The sequence below is a fragment of the Sciurus vulgaris genome (genome assembly GCF_902686455.1).
Source record: "Sciurus vulgaris genome assembly, chromosome: 5".
Lineage (NCBI taxonomy): Eukaryota > Metazoa > Chordata > Mammalia > Rodentia > Sciuridae > Sciurus > Sciurus vulgaris.
This window is the reverse complement of record NC_136465.1, coordinates 162,744,332-162,770,053: the sequence shown is the minus strand read 5'-3', so window position 1 is coordinate 162,770,053 and position 25,722 is coordinate 162,744,332. Positions and strand designations below refer to the sequence as shown.

General features: G+C 40.8%; 1 protein-coding gene across 2 annotated transcripts in view; it reads left to right on the top strand.

Moving 5' to 3' along the window:
- The first annotated feature begins 7,049 nt into the window (after positions 1–7,049).
- Positions 7,050–25,722, top strand: part of PAH (phenylalanine hydroxylase) — a 68,283-nt gene continuing 49,610 nt past the window's right edge. Inside the window, exons 1-2 of one of the 2 annotated variants that reach the window (XR_013763744.1) lie at positions 7,050–7,210; positions 12,337–12,444. Coding sequence is in view for 1 of the 2 variants with exons in the window: in XM_079139219.1 (XP_078995345.1) it covers positions 7,151–7,210; positions 12,337–12,444 (168 nt within the window). In the remaining variant the exon portion in view is untranslated. The remainder of the gene's footprint in view (positions 7,211–12,336; positions 12,445–25,722) is intronic. The other variant, XM_079139219.1, reaches the window with a different exon arrangement.

The window sequence follows — 25,722 nt, the reverse complement described above, 5'->3', positions numbered from 1 at the left end:
GACCCAGACAGGTAAAAACGCCTTGGAAATTGCCTCCCAACATTCCTCTTTTCTGAATTCTGTGTACACACACTTGAAACTAGTTATGTATTTAAGGAAAGCGCCAACTTTTTTAAAACCACAGGTCTAGTTACCCCTCTAGTACTCTGCTAAATGTGATTAGTGGGTTGTGCTGTTTTGGAGTTTGAAAATTTTCAAATAGGATGTGCTGAGAGATGGTGGGGCTCATTTTTGCAAGCCTGAACTCAATGCTCACTTTAAGGATTTATAAAGGAGATTAGGAGACTAAAGCAACAACTACCCAGAATTTCAACAGATTTGCTAGTATGCTGCAATATTTTTCCTCTTTCTGCCACGGGGGATGAGTGTCCTTCATCTTTACTTTATACCAAATTAGGGAAGCTTAAAAACAAACAAACAAACAAACAAACAAAAAAACCCAAAGATCTTGCCCTATGTACTCTGGAATTTGGAATTTGGGAACTATAGGATCAGTGCCTAAAAAATGTGAGAAACTAGCTAACTTCTTTGAGCAAGAACAGGTAGCCAGAGTGAGAATTAGCTGAACTCCAACACTGGAAGGACAAAGGTTATTTTTGTTTGTTTTGTTATGCTGTTTATTTGTTTGCTTTGTTTTTAATAGGTTGCATCGTGAGGTGAGTTCACAAAGGACAAGGGACAATTTCTTTTGATATAGATCTCTGTCACTCAGGGAGCATCACCTGGACCCTGAAACCATCTTTAAAAGCCTCCAAAGGCACATAAAATGTTTCATTAGAGAAAAAAAATCAGAATCTGTACTTTTTTTTTTCCTTCGGTATCAGAAGATGCCAATACCAGGTTACAACAGTAGCTGTCACCATGAACATGGACGTTGACACAGTTCAGTGTTTCTGGTGGTGGGGACGGGTGGTGTTTAGGGATGAAGCCCTGGTCTCTGTTTTGCCTAGTGACTTCAAAAGTAAAGGACAAGGACATAACCCAATGTGCAGACAGTTCACAAGAAAGTAAGTAGAAATGACTTTTTTGTTGGTACCAGGGGTTGAACCCAGGGATGTTACCACTGAGCCACATCCCCAGCCCTTTTTATTTTCTGTTTAGAGACATGGTCTCTGTAAGTTGCTTAGGGCCTCACTAAGTTGCTAAGACTGGTTTTGAACTTGTGATTCTCCTGCCTCAGCCTCTCAAAAAAATTACTTCTTAACTGTGTGAAAATATTGCTTAAGAATAAGAGATAATACAAGTTAAACTATACTGAGGTTTTTTTAGTTTTTTCTCTCTAGATTTAAAGGCTCGGTAAAATCCCATGGATGGCTTAAAGGCCACGTGTGAATATCTAATATTTCTTGTGATCCCACAGTAGTAAATTCATAGGTATTCTTGGCTTCACTGGGTAACACTCAGCCTGAGGAGGTTGAGTGTGATGAGGGGTATGTTGGTTAGGTCTGAGGATACACAGAACTATTCCATTCCTTGAGACTGTGTGACAAGTGACCAAGATTACTGTGCTGTGCCTGTGCAGGTGTGCCACATCTAGGCAGGACTATTCAGAAAAACCTCTGACCTCATGTTCATCAGGTTGGCTATGCAGCAGATGCAAAGCTTCCCTCAGGTCTAATACTTTTCTCATTTACTCACATGGTGCCCAAGTGGGAACTTAACCCTCTGCTTGTCCTAGATAATGCTGATGACCTTTTTGCTTTGACTATTAACCCAGCAGCCTTCTTTGATTTGCTTAAGTGATGTCTGGTCTTTGTGAATCTGAACTTACTTATTGACATTGGTCAGCAGTGAGGTGTGCAAACTCACCTTGCATTGTGTTGGGGTAGGCAGAGGGGAAAGGACTTGCATGTTGCTGGTAGATAGTAAATTGGTAGAATTACCCAGTTAGAAATCAGAAAGGAAAACTAAAAGTATCCTAAATATATTGGATTTAAATAAAACACTCCTTAAGACTCTTGGTTAGTGAGAAAAGTATATTCAAAATTTAAAACTGGGACTGGGGTTGTGGTTCAGTGGTGGAGAGCTTGCCTAGCATGTGTGAGGCACTGGGTTTAATTCTCAGCACCGCATATAAAAAAAATAAAATAAAGGTCCATTGACAACTAAAAGTAAATATTCAAAAAAATTTAAGACTGAACAATAATTAGAATACTCAATTATCAAATACAGGAGACATAGCTACAACAGTGCTTAGAAAGTATTCCATTTTAAATGTGTTTATCAGGAAACAGAGGTTGAAAACAATGAGTTAAATGTTCAACCCAAGAAGCTGGGAAAAGACCAACAAGGCAAACTCAAGCAGGGAAATAATAACAAGTTACAGAAAAATTGAGAAAAGAGAGCATAACACAAGCATTAGGGAAGTTTTATGAAAAGCAGATTTTTAATGGACAAACATCTGGCAAGATAAGAGAAGGTTCAAATAAACACAATGAAGAACAAAAAAGGAAAATAAATTTGCACAATACAACTTTAAAATTAAGACAATAATGTTATGAACAGTATGTTCATCTCATTGCCACTTTGACAGATGGAATTAATTTCTGGAAAATGTAAAATAAGAAGAAATAGAAAACACGAATAGGCCAATAAGAGTTAAATATATTGCAATGTAATCTACTTTTACTACTCTTTCCCCCAAAGGATCCCCAATTGATAGTTAACTAACAGTGATTTATGAGGAGGTGGCATCTTCAGTGAGGGCAGAAGGCACAGGTTAATATCCACACTATACAAATAACTGCTGCAAACCAGTAAGAAAAGACAGAAGTTCCTGTAGAAAAATGGGCAAAGATACAGTGACCAATGATTCACAGCATGAGAAATACAAGAGGCGAAAATATCAAAAGAGATGCTTAAATTCATTAATTATATGAGGAGTGCTAATTAAAAATAGCAAAGAGATACTTCTTCATGCTGATCAAGTTGGGAAAAATGTCTCAGTTTTGGAGAAAGCCAAGGAGTGCCAAGGAGCACTCAGTGATGGAAGCTCTCTCCCATTGGATGGGAGTGTGGACTGATGTGATCTAAGGGATAACCTGGCAGGACTTAGTGAAGCAAAGGAAGTGTTTTATCTGCTATTCTTCCCCAGGTCTAGAAGCAGGCAAGGATGAGAATGTTGATCACGGTGTTATTTGAGGTGGACAAACTAGGTGTCAATCATGGAGAATGGAGAAGTCAAATATGATGGAGGAACTGCCTGCATCAAAATAAACAAATGATCCAGCAAGAATTGGATGTATATTCAGCAGCAAGGCTAGATCCTAAGAACACAGTTGAAAGAAAAAAGGTTAGGAGCTGTGAAATCTGTAGTGTATCTGTCCACTCACTAGAATAAATCCAGTGTAACATCACATAACCATGAAAAATGCACAGGTGTGTAAACACTTCATCATAGACATACACTACGAAACATATTCTAGACATCACATGTGGGAAAAGGCAATGCGAATGGGGAGTCAAGATCAAAGAGAATGAATAAGTAAAACAAGAGAAGAGTCTTGTATGTTTTGACTGTGTGCCATGACCCCATGGATCATGGTTAACTCGTTCCCTGCATGTGGTTACATAAAAAGGAGTTTGTAAGCCAGCCATGGTTGGGAAATCTTCAGCTTCCAGATCAGTGAAGGCCATCATTATGATTGGGGAGTGTACAACTGCTCATCTTGTGACATAGTGTTCACATCTACATAGCCCTTAACAGCATCTCAGTGGTCGAGAGACTGCAAATCTAGGATTGTGGACACAGTGTGAATATTCATTCCTTCTGGATTTGCTCTTCCACCTCCACTCTCTTGGCATCCATCACTATCCTTGTTAGCTACAGTAACACACTGGGTTCCATCTGGTCCTTTACCAAACTTATGACATGAGCAATCTCATACTGAGTTTTTGTCTTGCTCCATGAATTTTCTCTTTTTGTCAGAATAATTTTTAAAAGAAACTATGACTGTTTTTTTTTTTCCTGTGAAATAGCAGACCATTAGTGTGCTCTCCTCTCAACCCAGATCTTAGGCATCTTCATGTGAGTAAGAATTTCATTTTTAGCTGGTATGCAGGGGAAAGAGAAAGGTTATCATTTTGTTCTCCTAAAAACCACATTTAAAAAAAGAAAGAGTATTTAAGATCCAGGGGCTTGGCATTGGGCCAAACATTGTTTGTATTTGGACTATTGACTTAAACTTCTTGGGTTTGTCTTCCCTTATCCAAGGGGATGCATGTAGTTCATAGGATTGTTGAGGGAAAGAAATCATGCACGTTGGAGAGCTTGGCACGGTGTCTAACATGCACTATGCAGACACATAAAGGCCGTCACTGTTTGCTTTCTCTAGTGTTCAGATGCTGTAAGTCATTGCCCTCCTTGGTACACCAGCAACACCAAGTGATGGAGCACAGGAGGACACTGCAGTGTGTACTGGACTGGAATAAATACTGGAATCAGAAAAAGGATACAGATTTTCCTGAGAGTAGAAGTCAAGGTCTTGGCCTTCCTTCCATCTTCAACAACATTGAGTTTCCAACTTATGGCAGGGAATATTAATTGGTCACCCAATGACTCCTTGGGGATAAAAACTATACTTATTATGTCTCATTCTTAGCAGCCATAGAAATCCTGGCATGTGGTGGAGGAAAAAGAATCCTAAACCACAGTTCTTAAAATTGCCATATATATATTTGTACCAGATATTGAACCCAGTGGCACTCAAACCCTGAACCACATCCCCAGCCCCCCCCCCCCTTTTTTTGTATTTTATTTAGAGACAGAATCTCACTGCTGAGGCTGGCTTTGAACCCATGACCCTCCTATCCCAGCCTCCCTAGCTGATGGGGTTTCAGACATGCACCACAGTGCCCAGTCAAAATTGCCATTTTTAACTGAGGCATGGATTTGATCAAATGGCAAATCCAGGAACTAACCCACTTGTTTTGAATCCCAACCTTGAGAAATTTTTTTTCTTCTTTTTTGGCAGATGCTTGAATTGTGGGAGGGTAGGGGGTGGACTTCTAGCAACCTCTATTATTGGCCTGTTTTCTCACAGCCCATTAACCTTGCCAGGGTAAATATTAAGCAGGGATCCAGGGGCTTGATGCTCTGATCTTTCATATCTTTCCTGAAACTCTGACTTGCCAGCATTCTTTCATATTTTGGTTTTTCTGCTGGCAACCAATGCCTTGCCTCAGTTTCCTCATCTGAAGAAATGGGGTTAATGACATCTTCCTGCCTATTTGAAGACTACCTCCCAACACCCAAAAGCTCACACTGCTCACCTACCCCGCCTGTTCGCTTCCTTCCGAAGACAGCCTTGCTAAGCCTGCTCCTTTCCTGTCTGCCCACCAGATTGGCAGCGTGGCGTTCCCTGATTTCACTCTTTGCTCTATTCCCAATGCCCAGGACACCACATGGCTTGGTCACATGTCCTCTATAGCTATTTGTGGTCAAATTTATGTGGACATATGTTTTTTTTCAAAAAAGGGGTCTCATTCGTGATTTCCCCCATCTATTTTGCTTGTTTAATTTAGTGCATTCTTGTTATGTATAACAAATCAGTTGGGGTCATTTTGACATAACCATACACGCATGCAGTTTCATTCTCTCCCTTTCATTTCCTGGTGCCTCCTCTCTCCCTCCCCCCACTCCCCTTCTTCTACTTTACTGGTCTTCCTTCTATTTATTTCTCTATTTATTTTTAATTGTGCTTTATAATTGCACATAAAGGTGGAATTCACTGTGGTTTATTTACACATGCATATAGTACAGTTTGGTCATATTCGTTCTGCATTTTCTCCCCTTTTCCTGTCCCTCCTCCCTCCTCCTCAATCTCCTCCCTCTCCTCCACTGATCTTCGCTCTGTCTTTATGTTATACAATCATCTCCCCTTTTCCCCCTTTACTTTGCTTTTGTTTCTGCATATGAAAGAAAAATCATTCCAAGTCTGGCTTATTTCACTTAGCATGATGCTCTCCATTTCCATCCATTTACTGGCAAATGCCATAATTTCATTCTTTATGACATGGTAATTATGAAGAATACAAGTAATAATAAATGCTGGCCAGGACATGCGGGAAAAGGTACATTCATATATTGTTGATGGGACTGCAAATTAGTGTAACCATTCTTGAAGGCAGTAGGGAGGTGTCTCAAAACACTAGGAATGGAACCTCCTTATGACTCAGTTATTCCACTCCTTGGCATTTATCCAGAAAAATTAAAATCAGCATGCTACTGTGATATGGCCACATCAATGCTTATAACTCACAACTCACAATAACCAAGTTATGGAACCAGCCCTGGTGCCTGTCAACAGATGAATGGATAAAGAAAACGTGGTCTATATACACATACAGTGGACATACTTTTAAATAGTATCTTGCACTTACTGCGTGTTGAATTAGGTGACGAGACTGTACTAAATGTTGAATGTATCCCCTATCCCTGTTACCCATGGACATTCTAGCAGTGGGCCTCTGCCATTCTCTCTTCAGAGCCCCAGTAGTTACGCAGGTAGCTTAAGAACATATGTGTGGATTTCAGTCCAGGTGGCTTTTACCTTTGCTCTGTAGCTGTTGTGCTCAGTGTTCAAAATGTTATCTACATGTGCTTCTCTAAAGACAAATCACAGCAAAGTAGTTCGCGCAATGGTTAATAAAAGGGACTAAAAAGAAATCTAAATTAGAGTCCTGATTCTGCTTCACTGGGGGAGGGGGAATTGTGCACATAATTATTATCAGCAGGCTCTCTCAGATTTACTCCAATTGGTAGAGAACCTGCCCTCCAGAATTCTGAGAGTCCCAGAAGTGCCAAACCTGTCTAATCACAGGACACAGATGACCCCACACTTTCTGACTTCTTTCCTCCGTTCAGATCAGTTTGCCCAGTGCCAAGTGTCCACCACACCCTCCTGGAACCCTCCCCTCCTGGCAGCCCAGAGCAGGTGATCTGGAGCAGGAGGTGGGCTGCCCTCACCCTCTGCGTCAGGACAACGCCCACTAGGGGGTGTGACTTTGCTTGTTATGTAGCAGGAGACACCCTTTGGAACCTGGTCTCCTCCCTAATGCCAGGTTAAAACCCTCAGCTCCACAGGAGGGTTGAAAACTTGCCTGTCCCTGCAGCCTGGAGCAAGACACCTCACTTCCCCTGGGAGCCAGTATGTCTGCTGTGGTCCTGGAGACCCGAGGCTTTGGCAGAAAATTCTCTGACTTTGGACAGGTGAGCCAGGATGGGCCTCAGTTACTCAGGTAGGGAAGTTTGGATCCCAAACAGGTCTGAAAAATCCTGGTTTTTCCCAGTTTCAGAAGCTTACCAAGCTCTCTGAATTCATTTGAGGACGATGGGAATGTTTAGGAAGTCAATGGATACAGATGGGTGGGCAGAAAAATCTTACTCCTGGACTCTAGAGCAGAACTCAGAGGGGGTCTGAGACTGTCAGAGGGAGGATTGTCACAGAGAGTGGGGAGGTTGGAGAGGAGAGAAGGGTTGAAGTTAAAATTAGTATTGCTGGAGAGACTGCTGAAATTTGGGCTGACTTCTTTTGGATTCCCTGGAGAAAGATTGTCTCTGAAAATAATGTACAGTCTTTGGGAGTCAGAAGAACTTAGGGTTGAAGAGGGATGATGTGAGATGCAGGCAGATCCTAGAACAGACCTATCCTCCATTTAGCTTCTGCATTGCTGGAAGTGGGGACCCTACAACCCTGGGAGGGGGTTAGGGCAGCCATCTGAGAACTGAGAGGATTGAGGAGACACTAGTTACCATTACCAATGATGGGAACTAGTAAGGAGGAGGGTTTCAGAAGTGCCCTGGTACAACCTCTGCATCAAAAGCACAGTGTTTTATTTTGCAGAATCTCAAGTTGATTCATTGGAAAACTAGGAATAAAAATATGTGCTAGTGTTAGTATAATAAAGAAATAAAATAATGCTTATAAATCTCATTGTATAGTTTCTGAAGCACAGGAAAGTGAGAATGCGTGAACCAGAACCAATTTTGATTTTTCAATAAAATGCAGCTCAAATATTGGCAGGAAGGAGAGATGGCAAGTCAGGCACCAGGCCTGGTGAAGCCCAGTCGGGGCACTGCTGGATGTGGAGTGGGGAGACCTGGGTTCTACATAAACTGTCTTGGGAAGTCACTTGGCTGGGGTGAGGAGACTCAGTTGGATATGTGTAAGATCAAGGTGGGGAGTGTTGGACTAGATTAGTCTTCAGGACTCCCTCCAGCTCTGACAATCTGCAAACGAGACACAGTTTATGCCTTCTTAAAGTTCCCAACCCTGATAAGCAGTACACACTGGATATCCCTATGATGCATAAGGCTGACTGGGAAAGGAGCCACCATATTCCCAGGGTGTATAGTAAGTCATGCAACCAGCACAACAACCCTGTAGGACAGGGCTGGCTCATTCATCCACCCAACAAAGACACTTGGAGCACCTGCTGTGTCCCAGGCACAGCAGTTTCTTCTCTGGCAAAATTTTATCCTAGCGCAGGGGATAAGCAATAGCAAAATGAACACATGATTTCATATAGAGATGAGTGCTGGGAAGCAAAATAGATCAGAGTAATGGATAGACGACGAGGGACTCAAAAATCACAGTGGTGAACACCAAAGCCAATGCTGAAACCTAGATCTAACTCCAACAATGGGGCACAGTTCTTTATGATAATGCTTCTGCTCGTACCATACTACAGAGGCATACTGCAACAGGAGGGCGGAATCTTGTTTTCAGTAGTCTTACAGTATAGGTCTGTGCGCACGCGCGTTTGTGTGCGTGTGTATCACCAACCTCCTCCATAACTCCCTCAAAGCACTAACGTTAAACAGTTAGCATCCCTGGAATATCCTTGCCAAAATGTATTGCTTGTAAATTTGAAATCAGCCCTTTTCCATAGGGCTGTGTAACTGTGACATACACAGACAAAAGGAATGTATTTCTCAGTGATCAAAATTCTTTGCATCCTGGTTCCTGGTAAAGTTCTTTCCCCCTGCCCTATTTCTTCCTGTGTAATTTTGGAACTGCTTTACTCGATTTTTAAAAAATCTATCTTCAGTCCACTCAGACGTTTGTTGGAAACAAGTAAGATACAGTTAATGAGTCAATAAAAGTATACCACAGAAGAGTTTTGCTCAGAGGTCCGGGATTGCCTGGATCAAAACAGAAGTATCAAAATCCAGACTCCAAATCTACTGAAGGTCACACCATTTCACAAACTTCCAGGAGCTTCCTTTCATTTAAAATCCCTCCTGTGCCAGGTGTGGTGACATTCTCCTGTAATCACAGTGTCTCAGGGGATTGAGGTAGGAGGAGCACAGGTTCAAGGCCAACCATGGCAACTTAGTGAGAACTTGTCTCAAAATAAAATTAATAAAGGACTAGGGTTCAGAAGTTAGTCTCTCTCTCTCTCTCTCTCTCTCTCTCACACACACACACACACACACACACACACACACACCTCACACTGCAAAGAAGGAGCTATTTTCTCATTTGAAGTCTGCCATTGGGAGGCAGAATAAGGGCATTGAGGTTGTTAGACCTGGGTTCGAGTCTATCTCTGCTGCCAATTAGCTGGATGTCCTTGCCTTGTCCTTGTCCGAGTCTCTTCCTTCACTTGCAAAGTACTGCTTCTACCTCAGGATTGACTGAGCCGTGACATGCAAACCCTTTGAACAGCGCTAGCTGCTGCCAAAGATGATGCATGTTATCTACAAAACATTCTCAGTAGGGTTCCCAGAGTGGGTACCCAGTCAAGGGCAGGTCCTTGTACTGGCACTAACAACAATAGAGTAGCACCTTACCGTGTGGTAAATGCACATTTGCAGACACATTTGAGAAAAGGCATAATTTAAAAACTGACTGTAATGTGTCAGTGGTTTTGAGGTTTTCCACGATTAAAAATCATTGGGAATGGTTTTGAAAATACAGAAGGTCATGGGCAAAATTCTGTTGGAGTGGGATCAAGGTAGACCCCTGAGAGCTGGAGTCACATGATGGCTATGGGAACAGAAAAAGGAGCTAATGTCTAAGGTCATTGCTGGAGAAGATTGCAGTGAACTTGATTGACTGGACGCATGTGAGATCAGGTGCGGGTGGATGCTGAACTTCACGCACAGGGATATTGAAGAGTCCACTGCTTTCGTGGAAGGGAGTTTCTGTTGAGGCATATCAGGAATATCCTGTTGGAGATCAACAGGAGAAAGAAAGTTGCCAAGTGAACTGGAAACAGGGAAACCCTTTGTCATGTAAAGGAAACTGGAAAGGATTAAGTGTTCTCTGTAGGAAGGAGAGGAAAATCCGACTCATCTGCACGTCCCTGGCAGGGTTTATTTATTTTTATTGTTTTGCTATCAGGGATTGAACCCAGATAGCAAAACTGAACTACATCCCCAACCCTTTTTATTTTTTATTTTGAGACTGGGTCTTGCTAAATTGTTTAGGGCCTCACTAAGTTGCTGAGGCTGGCTTTGAACTCATGATCTGCCTGCATCAGCCTCCCGAGTTGCTGGGATTACAGGTGTGCACCATTGCACCTGACCCCTGGCAGGGTTTCAAAGTGGGAGGGAGGAGTCAGCAGCAGGTTTCAATCATGCACAGTACTCAGGGGTCAAGTCTTTTGGGTTAAGATCCTGGCTTTATTGCTAGCTGCTAACTTAGCCTGTACTTAATCTTGTCCTCAGTAAAAGGGGGAATTTGGTGCATAATCAAACCTAGTCCTAGATTGTTTTCCAAGTCAAGTGCTTATTATAATACTGGGGACACTATAAACTTTTTGTAATTTTTTAAATTGATACATGACAATAGGATTCATTTGGATATAATTATAAAAGCATGGAATATAATTTGTTCTAATTTAGTCCGCAGTACTTCCCTTCTCCCTTCCCTCCTCCCTCTCCTGTCCTCTTCCCTCTACTCTACTGACCTTTATGCTATTTGCTTATAGTTTTTAAAAAATTAGGAATAAGTGATACATTAAAAAGTTTTTAAAAGAAGGTAACATTCTGGTCCAAATAAGGATGTGTAACAGTTCAGTCTTCTAATTTATTTGTACCCTCCTCTAGTCCCACTTGCTGACAAATTGGGTTCTTCCCCACACTCCAGTTTTGTGTGAACTTCTGGGAAAATCTGAATTTTCTGAATGGAAAGAATTTTGTCCCTCAGGGCCATCCGTATTCATGTAGGGCTATTATCCTGAGACACTGATAAGAATCTGTCCAGTGTAGCTTTCTGTCATCGAGATGATGTAACGCCCACTCCATTAACCTCATTAACTTGCTTGCAAAGAGGGTAATTGTTCTGCACATTTTCTCCTTCCTGTGTTTTGGGAACATGCTGTCTATTGATGTGCACACACAGAATTTTACATATTATTTAAAAACTCCGGGAACTGCGTTGGCAAACTCTGAACTGTCGACTCTAATCCCATCTCAGTGTAACATCACATGCATGGAGTATGTGCCGGATCCTTGACATTCTTCCCTAGTTAGTGAAAGTCATCCATCATCTGACAGGTTATTTGTACACTTTTGTGTATTTTGCAACTCTACTTCAGCAAATGAACACCTCAGATCACAGCATACGGCAACAAATTCATGCTTTCTGAGATTTTTTTTTTTCCTACCAAAGACTGAGTGGTCATTTATGTGGACTTTACATTTCCATCATTTTTATATACTTCTCTTAATATTCTATTTAACCATCTCCTTTTTATGTCCTTTGAATGGTGTTTGGTCAGGGCTATTATTAAGATGATTTTATAGGTGAGGAATTTAAGAAGGCTAAGTGATTTCCATGTAAGTTATAGCTAATAAATAAAAAAGAGGATTGTAAAACAGGTCGTGGTCTTGAAAACTTGTGAGTTTTCTATTTTTAGTACTTTCCACTCTTTCTCAAGGTTTTCCTGGGATACTTTTTGAACCATATTTTATCACCTCTCAGGATCTTTTGATTTATTACATGAGTGTCTACTAAGTCAGATCATAGCTCCTAAAAGATGGGAATATTACCTTATTCATCCTTGTATCTCTCAAAGATATAAAGTGAATCATGCTTGACACTTAGTAGGTGCTCATTAAAAGCTGTTGATTCTTGATGACATCAGTGAATAATTGAAACTTCTTATAATTGAAAACTGACCTGGGAGCATCATTGATCATTAAATAGACCTTAATTATTTATTTTCCACCTTACCACATATTTCTGTCTAGAATACACAAAGTTCATTGAATTCCAAGGCTTAACAAGAAGAACAAGGTCACATTTACTTCCTCCTTGGTGGTTTCAGGGGAACGAATTGCTAAGCAATGAAAAATACTTTAACCGAGTGCATCTAATTCTGTAGGAAACGAGCTACATTGAAGACAACTCCATCCAAAATGATGCAATATCACTGATATTCTCACTCAAAGAAGAAGTTGGTGCACTGGCCAAAGTTTTGCGCTTATTTGAGGTAAGTGCTTTTTTCATTTTTGTCTTGGATAATAGCATAGCAAATTTTTGAGGTATTTTCTACTCATATGCAGTGAAAAAAAAAAAGATAGGATATGTAAATGAAGACTTGAATTTAGCTCATGCCCTTACATTAACCAACTGTGCAGCTTTGCTAAATCATACAATCTCTCTGAGTTCTAGCTTCTACATTCATAATATAGTGCAGATAGTACGTGACTTGTCATTTTCAGCTAGGATTTGAGATGAAATCGTGTGCTTTGTAAAATGCCTAGATGCATATTATATAGATGATATATAGGATTATATTCAAAGACCAGCCCAATATGAAATGAAGACCTATTTCTTTCATTCACTAAATTAATATTGATTATGTTCTACATTTAGGTGTGAGATAATAGGAAGACACCATTCTTTCCTCAAACGGCTTAAACCTAATTCTGTTCTTGAAAACAGCTAAAGTTCTTGAAGATACTGGTAGAGGTCTTATGATTAAAGGGTTTCCATGATCAATGTGCTTGGAAAACTTGGGGTTGTATTGTTTTATCTAAGTTATTTATTGTAGGAATTTTAGAGCCTATAAAATGCTAAAATAGTGTAGGTCAGTCTGAATGGAAAATGTGTGTACTGTTTTCCAAGCTTATTACTATGGATTATTAATTTTTAGGACATTTATTAACATGTTGGAACAGCATTTAGGAAATGCTGACCTGGGCTTTTGCTGGGCATGGCTTCCTAACAAAATTCCTCCCAAGTACTTTGCCAAGGTTTTAGCTGGAACTTTTCCTATGTAAGGGTGCTTTGTTTTGTACCCATTTTTCTATGACATCTCAGCTGACTTACAACCTGGGACAGCACATTGGTTTGATCACATACTCAACAAATCCTTCGTGTATCTGGCTGGGTAAAATGGAACATAGTGTGGAAACCGATCGAATTCTTCGTGCTTGGAGAGGGGTGGGGGCTGTTGTAAGGGGAAGCTGCCTTTTTAAAGATCTAGCAGAAGTTCTGCGAGCCGTGGAGCAGGGGTAGGGCGTGGGGATGTCGCTCAGTGATAGCAGCTCTACAGACATGACCTCATTCAATCTTATTTTTACAGCATGAGGTAGAGGCTATTTCTATCTCTGTATTTCAGAGAAAGAAATTGAAGTTTAGAGAGGTTAAATAACTCACCCAAGGTCACATGGATACTGAAGATGTTATTTGAACCCAGGCGACTCCAAGACCCACATCCTTAACTGCAGTTCAGTACTGCCCCAGACAAGACTGGCTTTATTATTCTCAGATCAGAGCAACATGACAATGCACTTCAAAAAAGCAGAGGATAAGTGTGGTCAAGGGTAACAAAATGTAAAACTGGTTCATTTCTTCTCCAGTCTCTCTTGTGCTGTCAGGGTAGGTGACTTTTCTTCACCTTTCTTGGGCACTGTGGCCCCTCAGCTGCGGGCTGACAGCCATTGTCCTATAGCTGGTGGGAAAGTTCATCTCCCCTTCCTCTGGGCTGCTGCACCACCCACAGTGACTGGCGACCACCTGAAGTTTGCAGCCTCTGAAGAGAGGGTCATGTGGGGCCAAGTCATGCACCAACCACCTGCCAAATCTACCGACCGGGAGCGTGGCAGAGGAACGTGGCTCTCCCCCTCAACCTTTTGCCACCTGGTGAAGTGACTCTGGTGATGTGGTGAAGTTGGTTGGGGTCCACGCACAGAGAGCTGGGAACAAGTCCCCAAGACTCCATGCTGGGAAGTGGGGGAGGGGACAGAGATGGGATTACAGGTGAGCTGAGACTCCACACGCACCTGGTGCGTGCTTCACTGTCCCGTCGGACTTGGCTTACCAAACAGAAATGCAAAGAGACATTATTAAGAATTTCAAAAGGACTAGAAAGCACCTAGACCCCCAGAGTGTGCGCTGTGGATCTATGTGTTTTCATACTCAGGAAACTTGCCCATCTCAGACCTAGACTTCTTGTTCCAGCATCCTTGAATGAATTGCTGTCTTCTCTGTGTATCCAAAGCACGATTCGCCTCTCAGTACATACATTTCTGTCTGACCCTGAGGATGGTTTCTTCAGGAAGAAATGTCTTTATGTTGTCAGCAGATCAAAATTTTATATACACTAATTGTTCAATTAAGAATCAAACTACATTTAAATATGAGCAAAGGAGATTAGAATCTTCACTCTTTTACCGAGGATTTTAAGGAGTATTTTTGAACCAATCAATTTTTACTCTGAGTTTACTGATGGAATTAAATATCAGTGATGGATACATAAATAGAGAGAGAATAGACAGATTTCTTACATGGAAGAATTCTGAATAATTTAAGTCATTACTCCATCCTCAGAGGCAGGATGCAGTCCTCAGAGGCAGAAGGCAGTCCGCCTTCTAAGGGCGGACTTCACAAGGTGACTTCCTCCTAAAGAGGGTGGTAGGGAAGGAAAGGAGAAAAGTTACTTCAGAGTGGAGAAGCATGGTAAACACTCAGCCAGGCGGCCAAGGTTGACCTCGTCAAAAAAGAGACCTAATATTAAAACAAAGATTTTCTTAATATTAAAAAAGCCCAACATCTTCGATGCAAAGTCATGCTGGTGGCATGGAGATAACGTGGCGAAAGTGGCCCTTCACCCAAGTGCTCTCCCACCCTCAGATTCATAATCCTGTCCAACCACAAGAAAAACAGCAGGCAAACCCCAGGTGAAGGGCATTATACGAAATACCTGACTAGTAGTCCTCAAAATTGTCATTAAAAACAAGGAATGTCTAAAAAACTGTCCAAGAGGAGTCCAAAGAGACTTGAAGACTAGGGGTGCGTGACATCTTGAATGAGCTCCTCAGATGGACAAAGGACATGAGACACAAACTGAAGAAATACGTTTGGCTTTTAGTTTACCATAATGCATTGGTGTTAGTCCATTAACTGTACCACACACTGTCCATTAATGAAAGGTGTTCAGAGTGAGAGGAACTGGAACCAGAGTATGTGGAAACTCTCTGTGCTGTTTATTATTATTATTATTATTTTTTATTCTTTTGCAGAGCTAGGGATGGAACCCAGGGCCTTGCACATACTCCAACCCTGAGCAACACTGATATGTGCCAGTGTATAAATACGATGCCATTCTTTTTTACATTCAAAATTGTTCTAAAAAATGAAACCGATTGAAAAAAAGTTAAACCTGGTTATCCAAAGGGTTGGAAAATGTATGACTAAATGACAGCAAGGGAGTTGTGCTGAGAAGAAAGCATACTTTCTGAGCGGCAAAGTCTTCCTTCTGTGCAACTTTTTAGTCCTTGTGTTAGACAGTTAATCACATTCTCTCTTTGAGAGGTTTCCCCTTGGGCCAAAGTCAGAGTTAATAGATTAAATAATAGTAAATGAGCAGGATGTTTACAATCTAATAAACAAACTGCAAGTAATTAAGTTACTAGAACTGGATGGAATGCTCCCGGGAGGGAGCGTGTGCACTTGTGCTCTGGGTGAATTCTTTGAAGCATTATCCAAAATCGCAACTACCCAAATCATTGAGAGGTGCTACTATACTTATGTCACAGAGGAGGAAGCAGGTCACTGTACTGGGTGGTTACTGAATATTTGTCATTGGTGTATATGGTTTTTTTGTTTTGTTTTGTTTTTTCCAGAACTTAATTCAGAAGATACCCTAGAAATTATAGAAGGCAGCATTCCTGTGACACCTTTGTTAACAGCCTGGCAAAATCAGAGTTAAATTAGATGTACATATATGAATACATCACAATGAATCTCAACCTCGGGTACATCCACAAGACTGGGATCCCAATTAGAATAAGATGTAGTGTATGCTTGTGTAATATATCAGCATAGAGTCTACTGCCGTGTATAACTAAAAAGACAAATAAAAGTTTAAAAATCATAATCATACAAAGTACTGAGTTAAAGGAGAGAATCCAATTTTAGTATTTGTGGAACAATATTGTACAATGTCAGGCACATAAGATTCTTGATCTGATCCTTATTTCAGTATTCTTGTTTCATGGATGACAGCACTGAGGCTCTGAGAGGTTGTGTGACCTGCTTGAGATCACACAGCTGATATACAGTGGAGATGAGTTTGAAGCCTGAACCCCAAACCCCATGATCTCTGCACTATACCCCATGACCCTGCCCAGCGTGGCAGTCCTTGAACATCTGAATCGCCTCTGGAGTTTTTAAATAATACAAAGATCTTAACCCCATTTCCCTTTCTTGTGTCTGTCTCCAGATATTTCTTTCTTTCAAACTGAAAAATGCATCAAAGTCAAAGAAGACCACTCGGAGTCCCACTGGTCATTACCAACCACTTTTACCATTTCAACCTATTCCCTTTCATTTTTTGTTGTATAATTATGGATTAAAAAATTACATATGAACATAATTGTGGATTAAAAAATTACATATGAACATATTGTTCCTTAGGATGAAAAATTAGTACATTAAAGATAAAGCTATTATCCTTTCCTCTCTTTCCTCAATCCTGGTCATTTTACAAACTTCCTGGCCAAGAGAATATTCATATGGGTCTAGTATCACTGCTCCTTGTCCTTTTAAACATTAGTTGATGTTGACAGGTGTCATGCTGTGCACAATGTTCGGTGATCTCTTTGAGTCGGCTCAGGGGAGCAGTCAAAATCATGGGCTGGGGTGGGGGGACATGGGAGCAGGGTTGTGGCTTTGAGAGGGTTGCTTGACCTCTCTGTGCTTCAGTTCCTCATCTATAAAATGGGAAAAATAACAGTTGTCTTCTTCATAGAGCAATTCTGAAAATTAAATGACTTAAATCATGTCAAAGCCTTAGAACAGTCACTTCTGAACTAGTCAGTAAGAATGAATATATATGTACATATATATATTCATTAAATGCAATATTTTGAATGTATGTACATAGCGATACATATAAATAATAACTTTCAACTTTTAAAGCATTGTTCTTAATATGTATGTACGACAATTTATTCATCCCCTTTTTTTTGACTTCTACAGGGTTTCCTGTGTTGTGTCGTCACAGATAATTCTGTAGTACTTATTTTGTTTATTTATTTGCTTATTTGGGTATGTAATATGCAGATATTTATCTAGAGTAGATACTGAGAAATGGACTTGCTGGTCCTAGGGGATGGGCACTTTTAATTTTATTTATTTTTTTATAGTTTTATTTATTTATTTTGTATTTTGATTTACCGTACACAAATGAGTTACAACTTTCGTTTCTCTGGTTTACATGAAGTAGAGTTGCACCATTTGCATAATCATACATGTACATAAGGTAATGATGTTTGTCTCATTCTATTATTTTTCCTTCCCCCACCTCCTCCCCACCCCTCATTTTCCTCTGTACTATCCATCCTTCCTCCATTCTTGCCTCCCCCAACCCCCCATTATGTATCATCATCCACTTATCAGAGAAATCATTGGGCCTTTGGATTTTAGGGATTGGCTTATTTCACTTAGCATGATATTCTCCAACTCCATTCATTTACCTGCAAATGCCATAATTTTATTCTTCTTTATGGCTGAATAATATTCCACTGTGTATGTATACCAGTTTCTTTATCCATTCATCTATTGAAGGGCATCTAGGTTGGTTCCACAATATAGCTATTGTGAATTGAGCTGCTATAAACATTGTTGTAGCTGCGTCACTGTAGTATGCTGATTTTAAGTCCTTTGGGTATAGGCCAGGGAGTCGGATAGCTGGGTCAAATGGTGGTTCCATTCCAAATTTTCTGAATAATCTCCACACTGCTTTCCAGAGTGGCTGTACCAATTTGCAACCCCACCAGCAATGTATGAGTGTACCTTTTCCCCCACGTCCTTGCCAACAATTATTATTGCTTGTATTCTTGATAATAGCTATTCTAATTGGGATGAGATAAAATCTTACGGTAGTTTTGATTTGCATTTCTCTTTTTACTAGAGATGTTGTTGAACATTTTTTCATATAACTGATTGCTTGTAGATCTTCTGTGAAGTGTCTGCTCATTCCTTAGCCCATTTATTGATTGTGTTATTTGTATTCTTGGTGTAAAGTTTTTTGGGTTCTTTGTAGATTCTGGAGATTAGTGCTCTATCTGAAGTATGAGTGGCAACGATTTTCTCCCGCTCTGTAGGCTCTCTCTTCGCATTGTTGATTGTTTCCTTTGCTGAGAAAAAGCTTTTTAGTTTGAATCTATCCCAATTATTGATTTCTGCTTTTACTACTTGTGCTTTGGAGTAACATAAACTACTAAGTTGTTCTTCAGATGTCTTGTACCAATTTATATTTCCAATAGTTTAATAAGAAAATACTTACATCTCTGTACCTTTAAGACTATATGCTTAACCAGTGGCTCAGGAGACTGAGACTTATTGCTATTTTTCAGGTGTGAGTGTCCCACTACATTTGTGTTGACTTAGAGTGACAGGCTCTCAACCATCAATTGTAACCCAGTTGTAAGGCACTGAGACATGGAACAGCACTGGGGTTGAGAATTTACTGTATTAGAACCAAACTGTGTGGATTCAAAACCCAGCTGTGCCACCTCTGAGCCGGATGACCACAGGGAAGCTATTTACCCTCTTGGTGGCTTGGTGTTCTCGTTTTCAATGTGAAGATAACAACAAATCTATGTTATAGGATCACTATGAAAATTAAATGAATTAATTCACAAAAAGCCATCAGAACAGTATTGGGCACATCGCAAGAACTCAAGAAATAAACATGTTCTAATTATTTCTGTGCACCGTATCTTTAAAGGGACACAGAGCCTCAGGGACTTTTAAGTTCTTAGTCATAGAAAAAATAGTTAAAGGAAGAGTTTTATTTGTCTTGGAAGAAGAAAGACTTGGTGTAGGCAACATGATAGTTCCAATAACGAATTTTAAATCCATCATGGAAGGGTCCTAGTTATTTTCTCTAACTTCAGAGACAAGGTCAATGTTGATAGAGATGATAGGCGACATGTTCCAAATCACTGACAGGCAACATCTCTACGGCACAAGAGTGCTGGAAGGTCTTGATTTCAACATTTCAAAATAGCCAGCAAAAGGCAGGGCAGAATCAAAGCAAATTGTGGTATAAATATGTTATCTTTCCTTAAAGAGATACAAGATAAAAATCTATGCAGCTCCTCGGAGATTGGCAATAGTGAGAAATCTCGCTTGTAGGGAGACTCATCCCTTTGGATTCTTGAAACTCCATGCTTGGAAGAGCACTATCCCTCAGTGCCCTGTGGCAAGGCAGAGATGCAACTGGGACCTTGAGCCAATCTTACTCACTGCTCAGAGTGAAAAATGAGAGAGACTCAGTAATTTGAACCTAGATGCTCTGGCCCCTTGGCCTGACTCCACATAGTGGAAACTTTCTTAGTGACGAACTCCTAAGCAGCATACTCTTCAAAGAAAAAGTGAGGTCTGGAATCTGTGGCTGCCTGCCCGGGTTGGCTTCCCTGCCTGAGTGTTTGCCTCTCCTCAGATGATTAGCTCTAAAGTCACCATCCTGTTAAGGAATCGTGTGGTCTGTCAGTGGGCTTCTGGTCTTGTAGGTCTCAGCTGGTAATTGCCTCAGGATACACCTAAATAGGGTGGATATTGATAAAATGTGTATGGATTCCTGTGTTTATGTGTGTTGGGTGGGTGACAGTGAGGATTGAGAAAGCTGTTGTGGTGACTTAAGGCCAGATGATTAGGAATATACCAAAACTCCTACCTGCCAATCTGTGAGCATCCCCCCGCCCTCTGTAGATTGTCCTCTCAATTCTTTACCCATTTTTTTAAACATTTTCCATCACTTGCTATATTTTGAGCCCCTACTAGTTCATGTCTCGTGTCTTCTTAGGAAAATAACCTCCTGAGCGTTTTACTGCTTAGTAATGAGCTATAAAATGAGAAGCAGGTTCCTGGGGGAAGTTGCAATAACCAGGTCTCCCTTCCTCCTACAACACTCCAGTAATCACCTTACCATGCGTTCCCCAGGGAAGCAGAGATACAGAGCTCTGAGATATACAGCCACCTCTGAGGTTCTCGGGAATTCTCCATTAGCAACATTTAATTGACGGAGACACAGAGCTTCAAACTGAACAAGCTGCCCAAGGCTAGACACATAGAAAATTTGCTTTAGAATTGGCCTTGTTCACAGTAGACTGGTCTTTTGGAAACAAAAGGAAAAGGCACAGTCTGTATTAGTCACAGCTACTTGCTGAATACTACTCCAGCCCAAAGAACCCATTCCTCCCCTAAGGTATTTGATGATCTCACATTGTCTCATTTAGGCAATCAGTTAATATCTTTGGAGTATCCGCTATTATCACACCCTAGATAGGTGATGTGCACACCAGCATCAGCTGAACAGCCCTGCACTGCCCAGAAGAGCTGAAAGACTCTGTATCAACAGGAAGATACCATGGTGTATACAGCAGGTGCCCTGAGGAGCTCAAGGTTCTGTGGGCATTCTTCACCCAGATCTGAGGCCAAGGAGGTGGTGGTGGTGGTGGGTTCTTGGAGACATAATGTTTCAGGTGAAACCTGAAAGGGTTGGCCAGGAGAAGGCAGTGGAAGGGAGAAGTAGATTCTACATTGAAGGAACAGCAGACTTAAAGGGAGAGAAAAACAACAAGTGTTTAGTTTGCAGAATTCGCAAATCCTTTACCCTCTGCAGCCTCAGCGTTTCTGGAAGCAGAAGGACCAGCACATACCTGTTTGTTGTTCTCAGATTTGGACTTTGCAACCCTATCTGTGATCCCTGGGTCTTGCTGAACAAGGCTGGATTGAAGGTGAATCACGAGAACTGCTTTTACCCCCTGATCTTGGGTCCAGAACATCCACAGGCAGGAAAATGTTTACTGAGAATATTTCTTCTTTAATTAAAATAAGACATTTGAGTTCCACTGGAGAGAAAAAAATGTTTTTTATAGCCCGGATGACATTTTCACTTGATTTAAATGCCAAAATACAGAAAATGCTATAAAGAGTATCATTAACTCACCTGCTTAAGAAATAAAACTGTAAAGCTGACCAAGTCCCTGGATATCCCTTCCCCAGGCACTTCCCTCCTCAGAGGTAGCTGTTAATCTGAATTTGATACATTATTCTCATGCATCCTTTGATACTTTTTGATCCTTTTATATATAGATACCCACCAGCAACGCATGGCATAGTTTTGCAAAGCTTTGCTCTTCCTAATATTGGAATCATAGTGCAATTCCTACTGCTATTTCCTGTTTAAGGGAGGGGAGTGGATGTTGTTTTTGAGGTTCGTCCATAGGAATGTGTGCAGTTCTTGCTTTTCATTCCCCTCTGTTCCATTGTGTGATTACACATTGTTCACCACTTGATGGGCATTTGGGTTGTTTCCATTTTTTGTCTATATAAACACTGTTGCATTGAATATGTTACACAGGGTTGATGACTGATTGAGCAGGAGAATCTCTAATGGAAAATTAACTTTGTGGTTGGCTGTATATATTTGTGACCTAGCAACACAGAGCTTGCTTTTGAAACTTTCACTATGAAGCCAGATCTCAGATTGGGATGGTGTAGACAGAGTGCGGTGGACCATTGGTGGCGCATGGGTCAGGCTGGTCATCAGTACCCTCCACTGCAACAGTCCAGAAAAAAAAGTTCTTCTTCCAGAGGCCTTGGGCAGAATCTGGGTTAAGCGGCTACCCTGGCTATCCCCAGGAAGGGTTCCCTCTGAATTGGAGGCTGCTCCTAAGACAGGAAAGGAGGATGAGGAAGGCATAATCTCTAACAGAGGGAGAGGGCTGAGTGAAGATAATGCCAAAGAGCGACAGAGAGACCCTCTGAGAGGAAGCCTGGAGTAAGATCCTGGAAGGGCCTCCGTGGGGAGAGTCCACTGAAATTCCAGCTTGCGCCCCTCAGATACTCTTCTGGGGTGCAGTGGACGTCTTGGGCTTCATGTGGAATTTAATTGCACTGCTCAGACTTTCCTGGATAGTTTTGGTTTTCTGATAAATGCTGCAGGCATAATTCCTAGACCTTTGGCCAGCCAGGGCTGATGCAGGCCCTCTCACAAGAGCGATCAGTGAAATATACAGAAGTCCTGCTTGCTCTTCATGACAGTTCCGTAATTTTTGCAATGATCATGTATCTCCCCAAACATGGTAGTATCCTCTGGACTGTTTCTGCCTCATCCCCCTAAAGTCTATTCTTAAAACAGCTGCAGGGGTGCTCCTGTTAAAAGATGAGTCAAATCATCTCTCTCTTCTGCCTCCCATAGCTTCTTTTATCACATAGAGTAAAAGCCTAAGGTCAAAGTAATGGCCAATATGGCCTTCCAAGGTCTATCCTGGTTACTTCTCTGCCTCTTGTTTGGTTACCTTCCATCCTGCTCAGTCTTCTCCCAGTTGTACTGGCTTTCTTTGTGGTCCTCAGTTATATTGTCTACCCCAGGACCTTTGCACTTGCTATTCCCTGAGGTTTGTTCCCACATGAACATCAGGTTTATGCTTAGATATTCCTTGTGTATATGCATTTGAATCCAATCCCTCTTTCCTACTCTACTTTTCCCTATTGTGCTGACCACCATCTGCAGACTGTATTTTGCTTATTTTCAATAGCTATTGTTTATTTCTTCCTTGGACAATCTGAGTACCATGAGAGCAGGAATTTTTTTTTTTTCCCACTATGTTCACTTGCTGGTACCAGCACCGAGAACAGTGTTGGGGAGGTGCTCAGGGGAATGAATTATTTAAGCTCCGATGTGTTCACTGGAGACCAGTGGCTGGGGACATTCTTTGTAGATGTCTTTGTTGTTGACTCCAGCAACCTCCAAAAAAGGCCGAGATATGACTTAGTTGATGCCAAGTTTCATGGTAGCCCAAGGAATCCACTCCTTCCACTCTGGGTCTCATCTCAAAATGGGCTCACCTTTTCCCTCTCTTTTCTGAAGTCTGCTCTCAGAGAATAACTGAGAAACCTTTAAGGGCATAAAGGGTATTAAAGATAAAATGACCTAAAATATCATGTGTCCCACCTACCAGGGAAATGTGTGTCTATACCAAGGTGAGGAGGAAGAATATGGTGGAAATTGACAGCGTGTTTAAGAGTCCAGCTGAAATGGTGCGAGGTGTGTTTTCACCTTTTAATTGCCAGGAAAAATAATGTTATCTTTATTTTAAACACAAGCAAAAATTCAGAATGGTCTATTAGCATATCCAGGGACAGTGAGCAGCAGAATGAGAATTCGATCGCCCACCGGTTCTGAAGCCCATGCACCTTACAGGACACACATCACCTTTCCTCATAGAATCAGATGCAGGAAGAGCTGAAGGGGACCTCGGCAGAAGGCCAGTTTAGATCCTATTCCAGGATAGAGTTAATAAAAAGGTAGCAAATATTTCAATATAGCTAAAGGAGAGGAATTTAAACGTCACCACAAAGAAATGATACATATTTGAAGCATGGATATGTTAACCTCACCCCATCATTCCACAGTGAACACAGATATGCAAACATCACGTGGAACCCCATCAATATATGCAATTGTTTATCAATATAATAAAGCACAAAATGGAACTTAAAGGATCCCCAAAATCAAGACAATGCATTGGCATTGTGAATTCCATAATTTTATTCACTTGCTTCCAATGCCTCTTGAAAAAGTCTCCTCCAAGGTGGGGAAAGAAAGGGGCTTCTGATTCATTCTTTGTAAAATAGATAATCCATCTGGATTGCCCTACACGTTCTGTTCCAGAGTCCTAATTAATCACGATTTTACACTACTTATGTGTATGAAGAAATTAACTTCTGAACAAATCATGAACTTGGTTTTTAGAAGTTTAACACTAAACCTTTTTGCCCTTCCCTGCCTACCTGACCTCTTGGAGTAAGATCAATCATGGTGAGTGGGTGGGCCAGTATGGAGAGGTACAAAAGGCTCCTGTTTAATAATGAAAATTCATTTATAAAATTATGATCCTAACTAGGCTTGGAAATTAATTTCTAAAACTTCTCTTAGCAATCAAAATTATTTGTTTCTAAGGATCTATACTGATAAGCAGAAACACACCCCAATAAAGAAATTGACTGGTAAACAGAAGGGTTAATTATTAACAGATTGATTCAAATGGGAAAGAAATAAAGACTCCAGCTGGATGTTCAGTGCATTCTGAACCAGGAACTTCTCTCATGTAAGACTTTGGCCAAAAAGTAGAATATTCTCATGATGTCACCATAAACAATTTGATGCTTTTCACCTAACTTTTCTTTTTCTTTTTCTTTTTGGCCCTGATATAATTGTTTTCAACATGTTTTAATTACCACATACTTAAATGTGTCGTATTTTCCCAAGGGTTACCGTGACCAGTTTTCAATTATTTATTAGTTATGATTTCTCATAATTGCCTAAGATAACCTTAAAGAGCTTCTTTGTAAATTCTCTTCTCCAGGAAGGACAGGTCCTGGTTTGGACAAATGCTCTCTCAGGGTATTGACATGACTTTGGAGACAGTGACAATGTATGAACCCTTGTAAATGACCTTACTCTTTATAGCTAAATGTGATTGGGAAGGATCACATTTAAAAATAGAAAGCTGTCTTAGTAAATCAATACTGGGGATATACGTGAGCTATAAGCTCTCAAATTAAAAATAGATTTATTTATAGATGTTACTAAACTAGTAAAAACTGAAAAAAAATAAAGTTGATTTTTATAATACAAGTAATAAATGGTATTTTTAGAAAAGTTGAACTATAATACCAAAAAAAAAGAGAGAATGAAAGAAACAAAATCACCCCAAATCCATCATCTAGAACCACCGCTTTTTACTTATCTTGAAGTGTTGGTGACCCTTCATTTCATGAATGTCGTTGTTACTCACTTTTTAATTGTTGCATAATTTCCCATGCAGGATAATACTATAATGAACTTGGTTATTTCCCTATTGTGAGAGTTTAGTTAGAATAGAAGATTTGATGAAAAGTTTTGTGAATGAGCCTGATCTGCAGCATTATGACTGAGTCAGGGCCTATGTTTTGTGGTTCTTCCCAAAATGAGAAGCTTCTCTTTGGAAGTTGCTGCTCCAGGGGTTGGGGTGTGGGTAGGGAGCACTCCTAACCTATGGCTTGCCTTCCAGAACTTCCACCCTGGGTACACGCCCCTCTTCTTCCCCCCTCACCCGTATCCCAAACTCTTGCGCAAATAAGCCTGCCGCACGTGTGTCTGTTGCTGGTTCTTGGTTCTTCTGTGTTCTCTGCCCTGCACGAGGCTGGTATTGGCTGTCTCCTGTTTGGAAGTTTCAACATAGGTCAATAGCATGGAAAACTT